Below are 16,395 nucleotides of genomic sequence, written 5' to 3' on the forward strand. Positions count from 1 at the left end.
TCTCTCTCTCTCTCTCTATCTCTCTCTCTCTCTCTCTCTCTCTCTCTATATATATATATATATATATATATATATATATATATATATATATATATATATATATATATATATATATATATATATATATATATATATATATATATATATAAGTTGGATCGAATAAAGACTCAAAAATAAGTGAAAACATTATTTTCATTTGGAACTCCAATCTTTTTCAACCTTTCATATAGAATGTCAAGTTGATAAGAACATCATACACTTAAACAAACATTTGAGTGATACATAAAAGTTTTTTAGAAATAAATATTATAACAAAAAATAATGATAATTATTAGGATAATTAATGTATGAATATTTATATTTTCTTTGTTAGAACTTTATGTTATAAACATTTTTTTATAAATTTTATAAGTTTATTTTTAATCTCCTTATATTGATCACTTATATTGATCAAAAGCAATTAAGCATTTAAATGTGTGTTTTAGTTTAATTATAAACTTCAATCTTCTTCAAGTTTTCAAAAACAAAAATGTCAAGTGGATAATAACATCAAACATGTATACCAATATTTAAGAAAGACAAAAAGTTATGTGAGAGAAAGAAAATGTTCTTAAACTTTTGAGATTTTAGCAAATGGACGGGTTTTGCTATTATGTTATAAGCGATAAGATATTGTTCTTAAACGTTTGTGTATCACTTAAATGTTTGTGCAAATATTTGATGTTTCTATCCATTTAACATTATTGTTTGTGAAAACTTGAAAAAAAAATTGAAGTTCCAAATGAAGATGTTTCAATGATTATCATATTAATTTTCATTTATTATAATTATGTTGATGGCAAGTTACATTTTAATGTTTAATTATTTTTTAAGAAGAAAAAAAGATATTTAAAAATAGATTTACAAAATAAAATTTTATAAAAATGAGTATGTTACAAATGAATAGATTTTTTAGTAAATCGAAAATGAAATATTAGATAACAAAAATGTACTTTTGTTTACATTTTGTGGCTTTCGGGGGGGGGGGGGGGGGGGGGGGGGGGGGTTTGGTATAGAGTTTCAGTGAATTTATTTTATGAGTTCAAAAAATACACTTATGACCCATGATATTATTATAATACAAAAATAAATTCAAGAAATTGACTATATATAAACAAAAATAAAAAATTCATTATCCATATAAATCATTATTTTCTAATTCCACAATATACACTATTTGTTTATGAATCGGCACATTCATGTTAGATTAGTATATATAATTGAAGTTAAATTTAATAAAGAGGATGGAGCAAAATTCGTTATAAACAATTAAACATTATTACGTTCAAAACTAAATAGAACAGAAAAGACAAAAAACAGATTTCCGGGCCGAATGTTGGGCTGACTAGGCCCATGGGCCATGGCACATTCAAGAAATCAAGAGTCAGCTCCCTGTAATACCAGAAGCTCGTCTTCCACACGAGAAGATGGAAGCAGCCATTGAATCATTCGTGAACCGCTACCTTCTTCTTGTACTCGTTCGTCTTCCTCACACACCAGTCTCGCACCACACTTCTTCACCACACAATCTGGACCATAGACTTCAAAAGAAACCGATATGGAATTCTTTGCTTTTTTCCAATCTGGTTTCGATGGGTCATAGCTCAACAACATCTGGTCCGACTTGATTCCGATGCTTTCGTATTGAAATACAGAATCGGGAATAGGAGACAGCATTCCGATCGGAGTACCATCGAAGTTTCTGTATCGATACCCGATTGAATTGTAGTAACTCTTCCGACGGTTTTGGATTTTTGGAGTAAAAACCAGACAAAATGCTATTCCCTTGAAGTTTTCATAACACCAATTTTGAGGTAATTCTATTGTTATGCAATCTCCCATTGTTTGATGCGTAAACCACCCAGGTATTCTACTTCCTGGAAGGTAAACACTTAGGATCTTGTAAGGATCAATGCGTCCCTACAACATATAAGATTGCAAATGCATTATCGATTTCAAAGGATTTAATGAGTGTCATGTGATAGAATTATTTAGAAATTTTGGGAAAATGGACAAACCTGTGGCAGCAACATGGTAATCAGGCTTTCGATGGATTGATTCTCGATGACTTTAGCACAGTTAGTGAAGTCAAAGCATTGAAAGCTACTTTCATACAGAGTCGACTTCTTCGGCAGTTCCTTCAACGATATGCAATCCTGTGCCTCGATCACTTCAATATTTGGTGGAAGTTCCGGCAATGCTTCAAGCTTTGTACAACCAACCAATCCAAGCGTTTCAAGTCTTGAAAGTTTCCCCAAATTCGGCAAACTTTTAAAATCATTCCCACTCAGATTCAACATTTTAAGCATCGATAAGCCATCAATTCCACCAAGGCTTCCATCAGTTACTTTGCAATGGCTAACATCAATATTTCTTAACATCTTTAAACCCGATAAAGAAGGAACTACTGCTGCATTCAGTGGATGATGCATCTTACTTAAAGGCCAAAAGATCGAACCCAGTGATCGTGTTTTGATCATGTCTTCTCGTTGGCCTAGTGAAAGTACTTGAAGGTTCCAAAGGATCGATACTGAAGAAGGGAGTTGGTCGATTGAAGTTCCATCCGCATGAAGCTCGATTAAATCTTTCATTGTGTCGAGATCTTGGGGGAACTGATTCAATTTCTTGCATCCGGAGAGATTGAGGATTTGAAGGGATTTCAATCCGGTGCAGTTTGGAGGAGTTTCGAGGTTTATGCATCTTTTTAAATTTAAGATAATGAGACTCCAGAGTGTTCCAACGGATGGATGAACTTCTTTCAAACTTTTACAACCGTCGAGGATTAGCTCTTCAAGATTCGGGGTTTCGGTGAAATCGGGTGTCTTTATCAGGTTACGACAATGAGCAAGTTTCATCGATGTCAACCTTTTAAAGCCCTATGTATGAAACAAAACCAAACCAAACAAATTACAACATATAATGGAATTAGTTTCTAGCCTTAGAAAATCGATTTTGTTTGGGTATTTGGTTTTTGCATTCAACCATATATTTTTCACTTTCTTGATTTTTCTGTTTTTCAATGCAATGAATTTAGAAGAATATATGGATCCGTTATACTTTAAAAATTAAAATGAATCAAATATGGAAGAAAATGTTTGATGGCAAAAATAACTTTAAGAAAAATATATCTAACAAAAATAGCGCAACCAAAATTGGAAAGATCTTAGAGCATTAATCCGCTAAGAAACTTATGTAGCGTTCTTTATGCAACAATTGAACAGTGAATGCCATGAATGATTTACCGGGAACAAAAGAATTCATGTTTCGTTGCCGTTATATAAAGGAATGAATGATTTCTCATGAAATATGATTAAAGTTCTTTTGCGTTGATTTTTATTCTATGGAGAAAAAACATCATAAATGGTCCCTATGGTTTTCCTAAATCTGAAGTTTAATTTTTGTGGTTTAAAAACGTCATAGATGGTCCCTGTGCTTTCATCCTTTTTGCTAACTCCGTTAGTTTTCTATCGTTAAATGAAAGGTATTTTTATCATTTAACTATCCAGAGACCTTTTAATCTCTCTCTCTCTCTCTCTATCTCTCTCTCTCTCTCTCTCTAACCATTCACCTTCATCGATCCTTGTTTCCTAATCTAATCATCCATCGATTCACTGTTGGTGAGCTAAACCTCCCACCATTGGCGTTTTCGGTTTCCACCTCCTCCGATAACTTCCCCCCTACCAAACCACCACATACCCTTCACCACCGCCATTATCTTAAATAAGAGGGCCCTCTCTCTCTCTCTCTCTCTCTCTCTCTCTCTCTCTCTCCACACACACACACATACTGTATACCCACCTGTACACTTTTACTTCATCTTCTTTGTGTTTCCTCTTCTATCTCTTATAACTCTCCGAAAAATTATAACACATCGCACATACACATAGAGGATGTGATTTGAAGCAACACAAAGCTCTCTTTTTGGCATATCTTTAAGATTGGTGATTTGAATCATTAAATTAACACCTCCAGGAATGAATTAAAGCATCTTTATTCCTCTTTCAAGAACTCAAACTCTCCATCGAAGAAATTTCTGTAATTGCAGATATAACCGGTGATGACGAACAACTCTCGTTTTTTCAGACTAGTCCATCAAGTTCATGTCAAAACTCCATAGTTTTTTATGAAGAAGTCGTGAGCAGCCTTTAGAAAATGAAACAGATGAGGAAATAAGTGTTGGTAACAATGATGACTTGTCTTTCTAATTTCTATAGCCTACCAGAATCTGAATCGGAAGAACACAGTAGTCAAGAGGAAGAAGAAGAGGAGGTAGAGATGATATCATCGGTCGTTGGTCCAAAATCGACATCTAAATCTTTTAGATGTGATGTAAATACACCATTAATGCCTGATTTTGTCGATTTCAGTAAAGGAAAACACACCCAAATTGATTTTAGAAATGAAAACACACAAAGACACACAATTTCATATTTTATTTCAAGGAATCCACCTGATGAAACCCACAGCTTGAATTCATATTAGAAGATGAAATATGGAGGGTGATGAATTGTGATTTAGGGTTCATAAATTTAACAATGGTGTAGATGGTCTTCATGGATTAATGGTGGTGACGATCCAATGTTTCCCTGTAGTTGAAAAAACGACCAAAAACCCTTAGCTCTTTCTCTTTCACATGTGTGCTCTCACCCCCACCCCTCACTTTTCTGGTGCGTATCAGAAAAACAAACGAACAATAATGGCTTCCTTCTGAACTTAACTTTCTACAGGTTTAATGGGGTGGAGAGTACCATCTGTAGGCTCGATAGTTGGTGGGTGCTTAGTAGTGAAATTTATGGAAGAGTGGTGATGGTGTAAGGTGTTAATTTATGGTGGTTTTTCCATTTAAGGCTTCCGAGAGAGAGAGAGAGAGAGAGAGAGAGAGAGAGAGAGAGAGAGAGAGAGAGAGAGAGAGAGAGAGAGAGAGAGAGAAGAGAAAGAAGAGAGACCTTGGATAATAAATTTAATTTAAAAAATAAAAGAAAAGAAAACCTCATAAAAGGTCCCTAGATAGTTAAATGACAAAAATACCCTTTATTTAACGGTGGAAAACTAATGGAATTAGCAAAAAGACCAAACATCAAAAGTTTTGAAAACACAGGGACCATCTATTAGGGCTGTTCACTATTCGGATAAAACCGAATTATCCAATTTGATAATTTGGATTGGACTATTTGGTTTGGATATTCGGATTTTTGGATTGGTTTTCAACAAAACCGAATTATTATTTTGGATTTTGGATTGGTTTATAAAATAAGAACCGAATAGTCCAAAAAAAACCGAATAAACATTTATTATTTATCTATTTATAATATATACCTATAGTTATTTATTAATTTTGTAATTTATTTTTTCAAATCGATTCAAAACGTTTCACCCGATAAAAAAAATGTTAATACACATTTTCTCTCAAAAGTTTTCTATCTGTAAAATATTTAACTATAATATATTTTTTTATTAGTTGTTTATAAATTTCAAATCACAACTAAAATATTTTGATTTTTGAAAACCGAATTATAAAAACCGATCCAACCGAATTGTAATTGGATTGGATCAGATCGGATTTGAATTTAGTTTGGACTATTCGGATCCATGTTTTGAAAACTGAAATTAATTTGGATTTACTTGATTGACACCCCTACCATCTATGATGTTTTCAAACCACGATGATTAAACTTCAGATTTAGAGAAACCACAAGAACCATTTATGATGTTTTTTCTTCTACGGAAGAGTGGTGCTTTTTTTCATTCCTATGGGAATAAAATGATATACATTACTTTTACTCATATAATTTTTAATAATATTAATCCTTTTAAAAAACTTAATACTTTAAATTAAAATTTTGTTTACTTTTTTTTTAAATAGATATATTTTTGTATTGTAATTATATTTTAAGATTTCATGGTAACTATTTTTTATTATAATTTTTCTATCATAAATAACTATTTTTCATTTTTACATAAAACATAAGGCCTTTATTTTGAACGAAATAAATTATGATCACATGCATATCTTTATTCAATCAAATTTTATTATTATAAATTAACTTTTTTTCTTTTGATCAATTTAGCTTCCTATTTATCTAAAACAAACAATATGTTTCACCCTTTGGAATGAACTAAACATGACAATTGAATGTGATCATCTATTCATTACTTGCTCATTATGTTACGCTATCCATTCTAGTGATCTGTAACCAAACGGCCCACATAATTTAGGGTTTTTTAAAAGCAGAATATCTATCCATCATTTTTTTTTTCTAAATAGCCCGTTTTTAAGTTGTTGGTTTGGTTTTTGTTTTTAATGCTATGCAAAACGACATGAAGATACACACATATACAAGAATTGTGATTGAGTGTTATACCTTCGATCCGGTCCAAATTTCTTTGATGTAACTATACGATAAATCAAGGACAACAAGGCTCTCGGGGTAAAACGACGATGGTAAATAGTGGAAAGGGTACCCATGCCAACAAAACAACCGAAGTTCGCTAGACAAAAAATCAAGCGTTCCGGAAGTTGCATGCACCTTGGTTTCTATCCCCAATTTTGTCTCACGTATTTTTCCATTGTTGTCTAGAAGTCGAGTCCACGATCCAATATAAAGGTTCAACAATCGAAGATTATTCAATCTTGTGAAGGTTTTACCATAAATATCAACTTCTGAACTTGAAACATCCATGGCTAGACCTTTAACAGCTCCAGTGCCCTGGACATTGTTAGAGTGAAAATTCATTAATTATTTAAAAAAAAAAATGTTCAATCATAAAATTCAAAAAGGAATCAATACCCTTATGGCTTACTCACTTTATCCTTGTTTAACACATCACGTACATCTTTCGTAAACCACAACCTACTCCTCTTCCCAGGCTCCTCCGATTCTTCATCAACAATTCGCCAACCCATTTCTTGAACCAAATCATGCATTTGCAATCTATCATCACGAATCGATATCAATGACTTATCAATAAGAACTCTAATATTAGTCACCGGAAACAAATCACAACCACCCAACACTTTGATAACATAATCTTTCTTCTCGTCTTTGAAGAAACACGATATATCAAGAAAGATGTTTCTCTGATCAAAATCAAGCCCATCATAACTTATCCTTAGCACTTGTTGTATTTGAGAATCAGGATATCGCCGGAGTTTCTTTAGTTGACTTCCCCATTCTTCCACCGTTTTCCCAAATAGAAAACTACCCAGAATTTTAAGAGCAAGCGGGAGTCCATTCACATATTTAACCACTTCGTTTGAAAGATCAATAAATTCTTCTTTAGGGTGCTTATTTCGAAAAGCGTAAAGACTAAATAGCTCGAGAGCTTCATCTTCACAAAGAAGATCAACCTCAAAGATTTCCTCAACTCCATGAGCATTAAGCAACTGTCGATCTCGACCAGTGAATATAATCATACTTCCGGGACTAAACCAAGAAGGCGAGCCGACTAGAGCTTCAAATTGGTCAAGACTATCCACGTCATCAAGCACAATGAGCACCCTTTTAGCCCACATACTTCTTTTCATCATCCCAATGCCTTGACTTACATTCCGTATTTTGAGATCGCTTAGGCTCATAAGATTAGCGAGAAGTTTTTCCTGTAGATGGACTAAACCGTGACGTTTTTCAACACCTTTAACGTCTTCACAGAAACTGTATGCTTCGAAGTGTGTATGAAGGAGGTTATATATGGCTTTGGCGACTGTGGTTTTTCCGATTCCACCAATTCCGCATATTCCGATCATATGAATTTTGGTTGATTTAGGCTTATTAACAAACCGCGTGAGATCCATTTGCTCCGCCCGGGTGTATAGTCCAACTAGGTTGTCGCCGGCGTCTATTGGGCCGGTGCTTGTTAGTTTATGAAATATTTCGTTTGAGATTGTTTCTATAAACTTTGTCTCATGCCTATATACATACAAAACCATGAAACAACAATAGTTACAATTACTTTATTATGGAAGTTTGTATCTAAAACGTTAACGAAAGACACATTGCAATGAATAGAAACTTACTTTTAATTACTTCGTTTCTAATTTAGTCATCATAATTTAAAATTTATAATTTTTGTAATGTGAAAGATTCTTGCCATGAATGGTTTAGGAAACTTCATAGCATATTCATAATCGAAACTTTATACCATATAATCATAGAGAAAATGTAGAGGCAATTATTTAATTTCTCATAATGATATCATTTTCACCACAATATTCTTTTTTTCACCACTTTTGGTCCATGCATAACTGCATATGCGGCATTGACCACTTCTTTGGCTTGAAAGGTTGGACCCTACATTAACTTACATTTATATTTCAGTTCCTTTCTTTCTATTATAATAGCTGTCAATTTTTACTTCATTTTTTACTTAAAATTATAATCATTATAGAAACTAAATACTATTTTAATGTATTGTTCTATTACATGTATCAGTACATTTATACAAAATATAAATATTAAATATATTTTAATAATTTTTATTATGTGTTTAATTTCTTAGCTTATAAACAAGATCAATGAATATGTTTTATAGTAAGAAGATAAGGCCTTTTTGTTTCTTTATCTTATGATTTCATATGAAAAAATATATTGTTAAATAAGTATACAATTAAGCATATGGATTCATTTATAAACTTATAAAAAATAATGGATAATGAAAAAATATTTATGAAATATAACGACATGTTAATTGTTTGACATTACGTACATAATACCGAGTCTTAGATACTCTTAAATATGATGGTTCTAATATTGATTTTTGAAACCTGGTGGTTTAGTAATAAATAAAATAAAAATGCATTGCTATTTATTGCATTTTGCTAAGAAGAAGATATAGTTGATCACACACAATAAACACATGTTAAACGAATGTTTATGGAAGGATATTAGTTTTCTTAATTAATGCAACAAACAAAGTACTTTCATGAATGATTCATATTGTTTCAATCTAGGGGTGAGCATAAATTTATTTATTATAAATGATAAGTATCTCAAACAAATCAATGTATAAATTCTTTTGATGAATAATCCATAACATATTTTATCTTGAAGCATAACTACAATTAAGGGTAAATGGCACAAAAAACACTCTTTTTATATAGAAATTCGATTTTGATACCGTGCTTTTTTTGTGTCAATTTTAACACTGTGTTTTCCAATTTGTTACAATTCTAACCACTTGACCAGTTAACTAGGTTGCATGATGACGTGTCAGTTTTGATGACGTGACATGCTGACATGATATGCTGACGTATCAAAATTGAATTTTTTCTCACAAAAAACACTAAGTTTTCATTTTCTTTCGATTTTGACACTAAGTTTAATTTTTTTTTTCAATTTTGACACTATGTTTTTTTGTTCCAAATCGAACATCATTTTTTCCAATTTTGTTCAATGTTGACAATTTTCTATTTGAAACCGTATAAATATTTTTTTAATAAATTTAAACCGTATAAATATGTTTTTTTTTCCATTTAAAAACCATAGTTTTGTATAAATACATTTTTTAACACTCAAACCATATTTTTATGTATAAATATGTATTAGTTATATAAAAATTGTATTTTATATTAAATATGCAACTTTAAAATGTGTTTGGAGGTTTAGAGACGTGTAGTCGATCAAAACTCGGATATCAAGTTTGCAACCCACCAAATTTTTACATCTTATTAAAAGTTTATGGTTAGTTTGATTCTCATGATATAACTAATGTTTTGAATGTAAGAAAAAAAACACCTTGTATTTAAATAAAAATATGGTTTTTAAACGAAAAAAAATATGTTTATACGGTTTAAAATGTAATAAAAAAATATATTTATACGGTTTCAAATGGAAAATAAATAAAATTGAACAAAATTTGATAAATGATGTTCGATTGGAACAAAAAAACATAGTGTCAAAATTAAAATAAAAAATTAAACTTAGTGTCAAAATCGAAAAAAAGTGAAAACTTAGTGTTTTTTGTGGAAAAAAGAAATCAATTTTGGCACGTCAGCATATCATGTCAGCATGTCACATCATCAAAACTGACACGTCATCAAGTCACGTCAGCATGTAACCTGGTTAACCGGTCAAGTGGTCAGAATTGTAACAAATTGAAAAACACAGTGTCAAAATTGACACAAAAAAACACGGTGTCAAAATCGAATTTTTGTGTAAAAAAAGTGTTTTTTGTGCCATTTACCAATTAAATGCATAAAACCAATTAAAAGAAATAAATTGGAGGGTTTTGTGTAATTATTTAATTAGGTGATATATATATGTTTGTGTAATTAATTAAAAAACATAAGTAATTTAGATAAGAAAAAAAAAAATGAAAGAAGAATGGTGTCTAGCATCTAGGTTGGGAACTTGTCCACATCCTCAATGAAAGAATAAGTACAAATGATGGATGATTTATTATAAAGAGCTTCGTATATGCGCATCGTTCGGCAAATGCTATATGAAGCCTTGTTTAGGCTACATGTGGACATTAAAAACCGTACCATTTTAAGAGTAAAATTGCACCAACTCATTTTGCAGTTAATAACCAAACCATACTGAAATAACCATAAAAAAATAAAAATAAAAATAAACCGGACCGCATTATAAAACCCGTAAATTTTGGTTTTTCAATTTGAATAACCGTAAATACGTTTACAGTTCGGTTTAGTCCAAAACACGTATCAAATTGCATCAAGCTTACCCAAATTTCATAGAAAACAATCAAAACATATAACAATGTAACATGATTAAAATGTTAGTATAATTTGTTTCGATTACATGGTTCAATAAATTGTTAAAAAATATATTACGTAAATAAGTGTTTAGTTTGTGTCAAGTCATTATATAATATTTTTTTTGCTTGCGTCATCGTATACTTGTTTAAGGTTGTAATGGCTACATTGCATATTTTAGTATTTTAGTAGTTGTATTTGTTTCTCCAATGATATTAGGTGTTGTCTTTTCCTTTCCCTTTGAATTTGAGAATTTTAAGTCTTATTGAAGACATAAATAAAATTGTCATTCCCAAAAAAAATCCTATAAAAATCTAAAAACAAATAAAATGTACTAGAGATGCTACATAAATAATAAAATGTTGGTTAAAAATATAAAGAATTGATGTAAGGGCAATTACAAGTTGATTTGAAATAATTTAAAGATTGTATTACATTTACATGATTGGTCAAACATAACAAACATGATGTGTTCGCAATCATACTAACAAAAACTTCCGATATATATAAATTCTTACGGTGTAAATACGAAAAAAATAATTTCCAAAAGATACCTGATTGTGAGTTCAAAATTGAATATAGTATTTAAAATTTAACTTTTCTTTTGTAAATTTATCCCATTAATTTTAACAAAATTTTATAATCTATATATTTTAGCAATGTTTTAAAGACCGGTTTGAACCGCCCGGTTGAACCGGTTGGACCGGAAACCGGGGAAGGAAACAGTTCAACTATCAACCGTTTTACATTGATTTTTGAATCAGATTAAACCGATCGGTTTTTAGAAAAAACCGGTTAAACCAAATAAAAACACATGAAAAAGAACAATTTACATAATAAACTTTAGTGATTATTTTTTCATTTAGTTTTCTTTAAATAAAAACATATTGTAAATGTTATAAAGTTTTTTGATATGTTGTATTTATTTAAACTATATTTCGTTACAGTATTATACTTTTTTTATTTTGACGTATATGGATCGATATAAAACACTAAAACTTTGATTATGTGTTATTTTAATGTATTTGGATTCATCTACAATTTATTTTTATGTGTATTTTTAATGTTTGAATTTGTAAACATCAAATTTATGGTTTATATATGTATGTATGTGTAGGAAAATAAGATAAAACATGAAAACTATAGAAACCGGTTGACCCGACGGTCGAACCGGTTAAACCGGAAACCAGTCACCATATCGGTTCAACTGAAAAAACAGTTTTTAAAACATTGTATATTAGGAATTAAAACCTCAATATTATTATAAGTTAGTGAAAAAAAATTATCTTTAAAATATTAAAATATCTGTTTTGATCTAATGGTTTTATTATTAGTATGAATTAATATGCCGATATCTTCCTACAAAAAAGAAATTCTTACCGAATTTATATAGCGTATATAAAATAAGTTAGCATGGAGGAATGGAGGATTTACCCATTAGACAAAGCTTGGAGATCCCATCCAGATAAGTTGTCAGCAGCCCAAGTTAAAGCTTCCTTCCATTCATGGACCTCTTTTCTATGATAACCCTCATGTTTCACGAACGCTTCTTCGTAGCTACCCCTTTGATTCCCTACCACCTCAGGTGTCACATCGTAGTACAACACCCGAACTTCATATTCATCGTCCATCTCCTTACACTTGAGGATCTTAACAAGCTCCCTCAGACACCATGTTGACGATGCATAGTCTTTTGAGAATATAACTATCAAGAACCTTGACTGTTCAATGGCTTTATAGAGTCCAGGTGATATATCTTCTCCTCTCTTTAACTGATCATCGTCCCTAAAAGCATAAATCCCCTTCCTTCTGAAATCACTGAACAGATGATCCACAAATGTTTTACGGATATCTTCCCCTCTGAAACTCACAAACACATCGTATGTCCATCTGTGAGCAGAACGTGAAGATAAATATACCATCGTAACAAAGCCGAGAGGCAGAATGAAAGCTCCCTGCACATAATCAGATGTTTAACAATCAACTTAATCCACAAGAAAGGGGTAGTAATTAACATATATAAACTAATAGACTCAAATAGATATACTACTCGAATATAATTCTAACCTGGTTCACTATATGGAAATGGAAACTGAACGATATCAAATTTGTTCTTAAAGGTTTCTTTTTGTTGTGAGTTGGTAGTCACTATCCTCAGGATTTGATGCAGTCACAAGGTTGAATTAAATTATATGTATCTACCAGAACTCCTTGTTATTAATGAGATGATGAAGAGTGCAATATATATTGGATTAGTGGAGGAGAAAGTCAATAAAGCATAGTTGACTAAATGATAGTTTATATTTCTTAATTGGCTGATTTAACCACCCTTAAGTAATTGGCATTAAACAACTAACAATTCAGAGATTATGCATGTAAATGTAATTAGTATATTACATCAACTAGATGCATGTGGGGATAAACTATGCATAGAAAAAGTCTGTATAATAAGTGAACAATCATGGCGTAGAAGGAATTTTTTTTAAGAAGTGGATAAATTACTTAAAATAATAAATATATCATTTGTTCCGAATATGTTTCATAGTTTAAACAGTTGACAACAATGATATTTCATACTTTGAGATCTTATAAATACAATGCTATCGTCAAAATCAAAATTTCCCCGTATATTGATATTCAAATTCTTCTATGGATGATGTCTCTTTGAAGATTGTTTATGTTACATCATTGAAAATTGTTTATGTTAAGACTATGGATGATGTCTCTTTGATATTCAAATTCTTCTATGGATGATGTCTCTTTGAAGATTGTTTATGTTAAAATCAAAATTTCCCCATATATTGATATTCAAATTCTTCTATGAATGATGTCTTTTTTAAGATTGTTTATGTTAAGACTATTGGTGGGCAACATGTTATTATATGTTATCATACTCAAAATGTTTGTCACATCATTCTAGTCATAATTTTTGTGTTATAACATTCATTGTGGAAATGAACAACATCGAATAATATGTGATAACATCTATCATTTTTTTTTTTTTTTATGTTTTACTCTCTAGTTTTCTAATTTGTTTTATTTTTTAATCTATGTCATAATATTTTTTAAAAACATATAAATTAAATAAAACATAATTAAATTAAAATACTTAATTAAACATACCATTTTAAAAATAAAAACGACATTACAAAAAAAAAAACATTAACCAAAAACATACGACAGTCCTAATAATTTTAAAAATATAAAACTGATACATTATTCTTTGCCTAAATATTTCTGTTCGATCTTTGCCTTCATTTTTCGGAGCACGTCCACTCGTCTCGGCAGCATATTCTCCTCGATACTTTGAAGAATTGTCAAATCCTTCACAATGAGATTTTCCGCGGCTTCACGACGAAGGAACTCCAAATATTCTCGTTGCAACTCATATCTTTTACGTGCGATTTCGTTGTGATCCTTAAATTTTTGTTTCATTTCCGCTTGCTCTTGACGTCTATTTTCGCCTTTCTCTACATGTCGTTGAGCCCGCCTCGCTTTGTCGCAACATATCGATCGTCAAGGCGGGGAGATCTCTTTGATGTCATTCAAGTCGTCAGGTATCTCATATGTGTCTGCATTGAGGTCGATGTTTGTGCTTTCGTCCGAAACGTCGACCAAACCCGAGCCACGAGACCTCTTCGATTGTTGTTCCATAAATGTGTCTGTTTTATTCCATTTTGGGTCTTCCTTGACAATCTCCCAAATCTTTTCAAGCTCGAAAACGTGACCCGTCTCGACATGATATTGGTCCATCGTCGCTCTATAAACATCAAAATCAGTCACACCACTTTGCTTGTGCGAGGAAATTTTGTTGTAGATGGAATTGAACTTGGTGCACTTCTTGTTTATTTGAGTCCATTTGCTACTCAACATATCATGAATCCGATAATTTGCATCCTTCTTTAAAATTCTCTGAAATTTTCTGATCATAGCTTCCCAAAAACCAACTTTTCTCATATTGTTTCCTGGCATTGGATTTTTTGATGTCCCGTACCATGACACCGCCAACGTGTATTCTTCCTCCACAGTCCACCACGTTGGAGGTTCGTCTTCCAATTGCTCCATCGCGATCGTTTTCCCTTTCCTTCGTGCTCTCTCTTTGTTGGCCTTTTTTCGGCTCCCCCTCCCCCCCCCCCCCCCCCCGCTTGTGTCTTAGTATCGTTTCTTGTGTGAGTTGTGGTTGTGTGATTTTTTGTTGCATTGTAGTAAATGTGTTGAAAAGGTTTTGTGGAAGGGTTGTATGGAATTGTGGTGGGGGTGAGGCGGGATTGAAAAAATTGTTTTGAGTGTTGGATATTCGCGTACAACTCATATTGTGCAAATCCGAGAGGCAGAGATGTATTTGTGTTTAGAGGAGGAGTGTTGGATTTTTGATTCATATGATTTTTTGTCTAAAAAGTGAACTGAGAAATGGTATGTACAAATTTTAAGTGAGAAATGGTGAGTAAATTTTGAAGTGAAAATGTATATATATGATGAGTGAAAATTGAAAAAAAATAGTTTTTTTTTTTCTTTTTTCTTTTTTTTTTTTTACATTTTGACCGTTCATCACCGGTCCATTTTATGACGGTTGCAAAAAAAATTGATGTGTATTCTTCCATTTCTTCTCGTTGCCACGATAACGTCCGGTATCGTAACACGTAATAACGGCTAGCTGGCGTGGTGTTCATTGCGTTATACCGGTATTATCCCGATGCCATGTCAGAATAATGCGCAAGCGCGTTGCCCGCTCCCACCCGTCTAACTAAATTAGGTTTTAGGGTATCGACAATACGTTGGACTTTAGGACATCTACAATGCATCGAACTTTATAAAGATCAATAAACTGTCACATCATTTTTCTACAATTTATACAATTATATTGATTTTTTATACAATTCATTGAACTCTATAAAGTTCAATAAAACATTATAAAAACTAATTGATAGTATATATTTATGAATTATAAAACTTTTCTTTTTCCCAAATCATCATTAAGCTTCAAATTCTTTGAATGTCAATGTGACATCTCATAGACTCATAATGGTAAAATTTCATCTAATAAAGGACAACGTGACTTGCCACCTCACATTATGGATGCTCTTATAGAGTTCAATAGATTGATACATCATTATTAATTTTTTCATAAAACTCTACCATTTTTTTCATACAATGCATTGAACTCTATAAAATTTCAATGAAAAAATTATTGTATACTTAAAAAAAGTTTATCTCGGAGAATTCAATGATCATTAAACTTAACTGAATGCAACCTTGACATCTCGTTATGATAGAGTTTAATTCATTGAATATCAATTATACATTCTACATCTGTAACATCCCAAAATTCAAGATCAAATGTTCATTTTTAATTTAAAGATTCATAAAATAGATTACTAAAAATGCCATCAATGTTACCTCATATCACGGAAACCATAAGTCAACTATCTCAAAACATATCATAGGAAAATAATGTCAGAGTACAAATCCCAAGAATCTCATGTGCGGAAAATCGTATGCGTGATGCGCTGCTACCATGTCGGCTCCTTTCCCTTCGAAGAAGAAAGACCAAAAACAAAAACTGAAAATCGGAAGCACAAAGCTTACTAAGTTCCCCATTAGACCACATACCATATAATCACATAACGCCGCATATCTGGGTGATG

At 31.7% G+C, this 16,395-nt stretch overlaps 1 protein-coding gene across 1 annotated transcript; it reads right to left on the reverse strand.

Annotated features, from left to right (window-relative positions):
- Positions 1-1,252: 1,252 nt before the first annotated feature.
- Positions 1,253-12,974, reverse strand: LOC111878017 (disease resistance protein RPV1). The gene is made up of 6 exons (XM_023874528.3): positions 12,818-12,974; positions 12,185-12,705; positions 6,845-7,946; positions 6,402-6,746; positions 2,058-2,915; positions 1,253-1,959 (listed from the first exon to the last, which is right to left on the reverse strand). The coding sequence occupies exons 2-6, from the start codon at positions 12,670-12,672 to the stop codon at positions 1,417-1,419; spliced, it is 3,336 nt and encodes a 1,111-aa protein (XP_023730296.1). The 5' UTR covers positions 12,673-12,705; positions 12,818-12,974; the 3' UTR covers positions 1,253-1,416.
- Between the last annotated feature and the right edge of the window lie 3,421 nt (positions 12,975-16,395).

This window comes from Lactuca sativa, chromosome 5 (assembly GCF_002870075.4).
Source record: "Lactuca sativa cultivar Salinas chromosome 5, Lsat_Salinas_v11, whole genome shotgun sequence".
Classification (NCBI taxonomy): domain Eukaryota; kingdom Viridiplantae; phylum Streptophyta; class Magnoliopsida; order Asterales; family Asteraceae; genus Lactuca; species Lactuca sativa.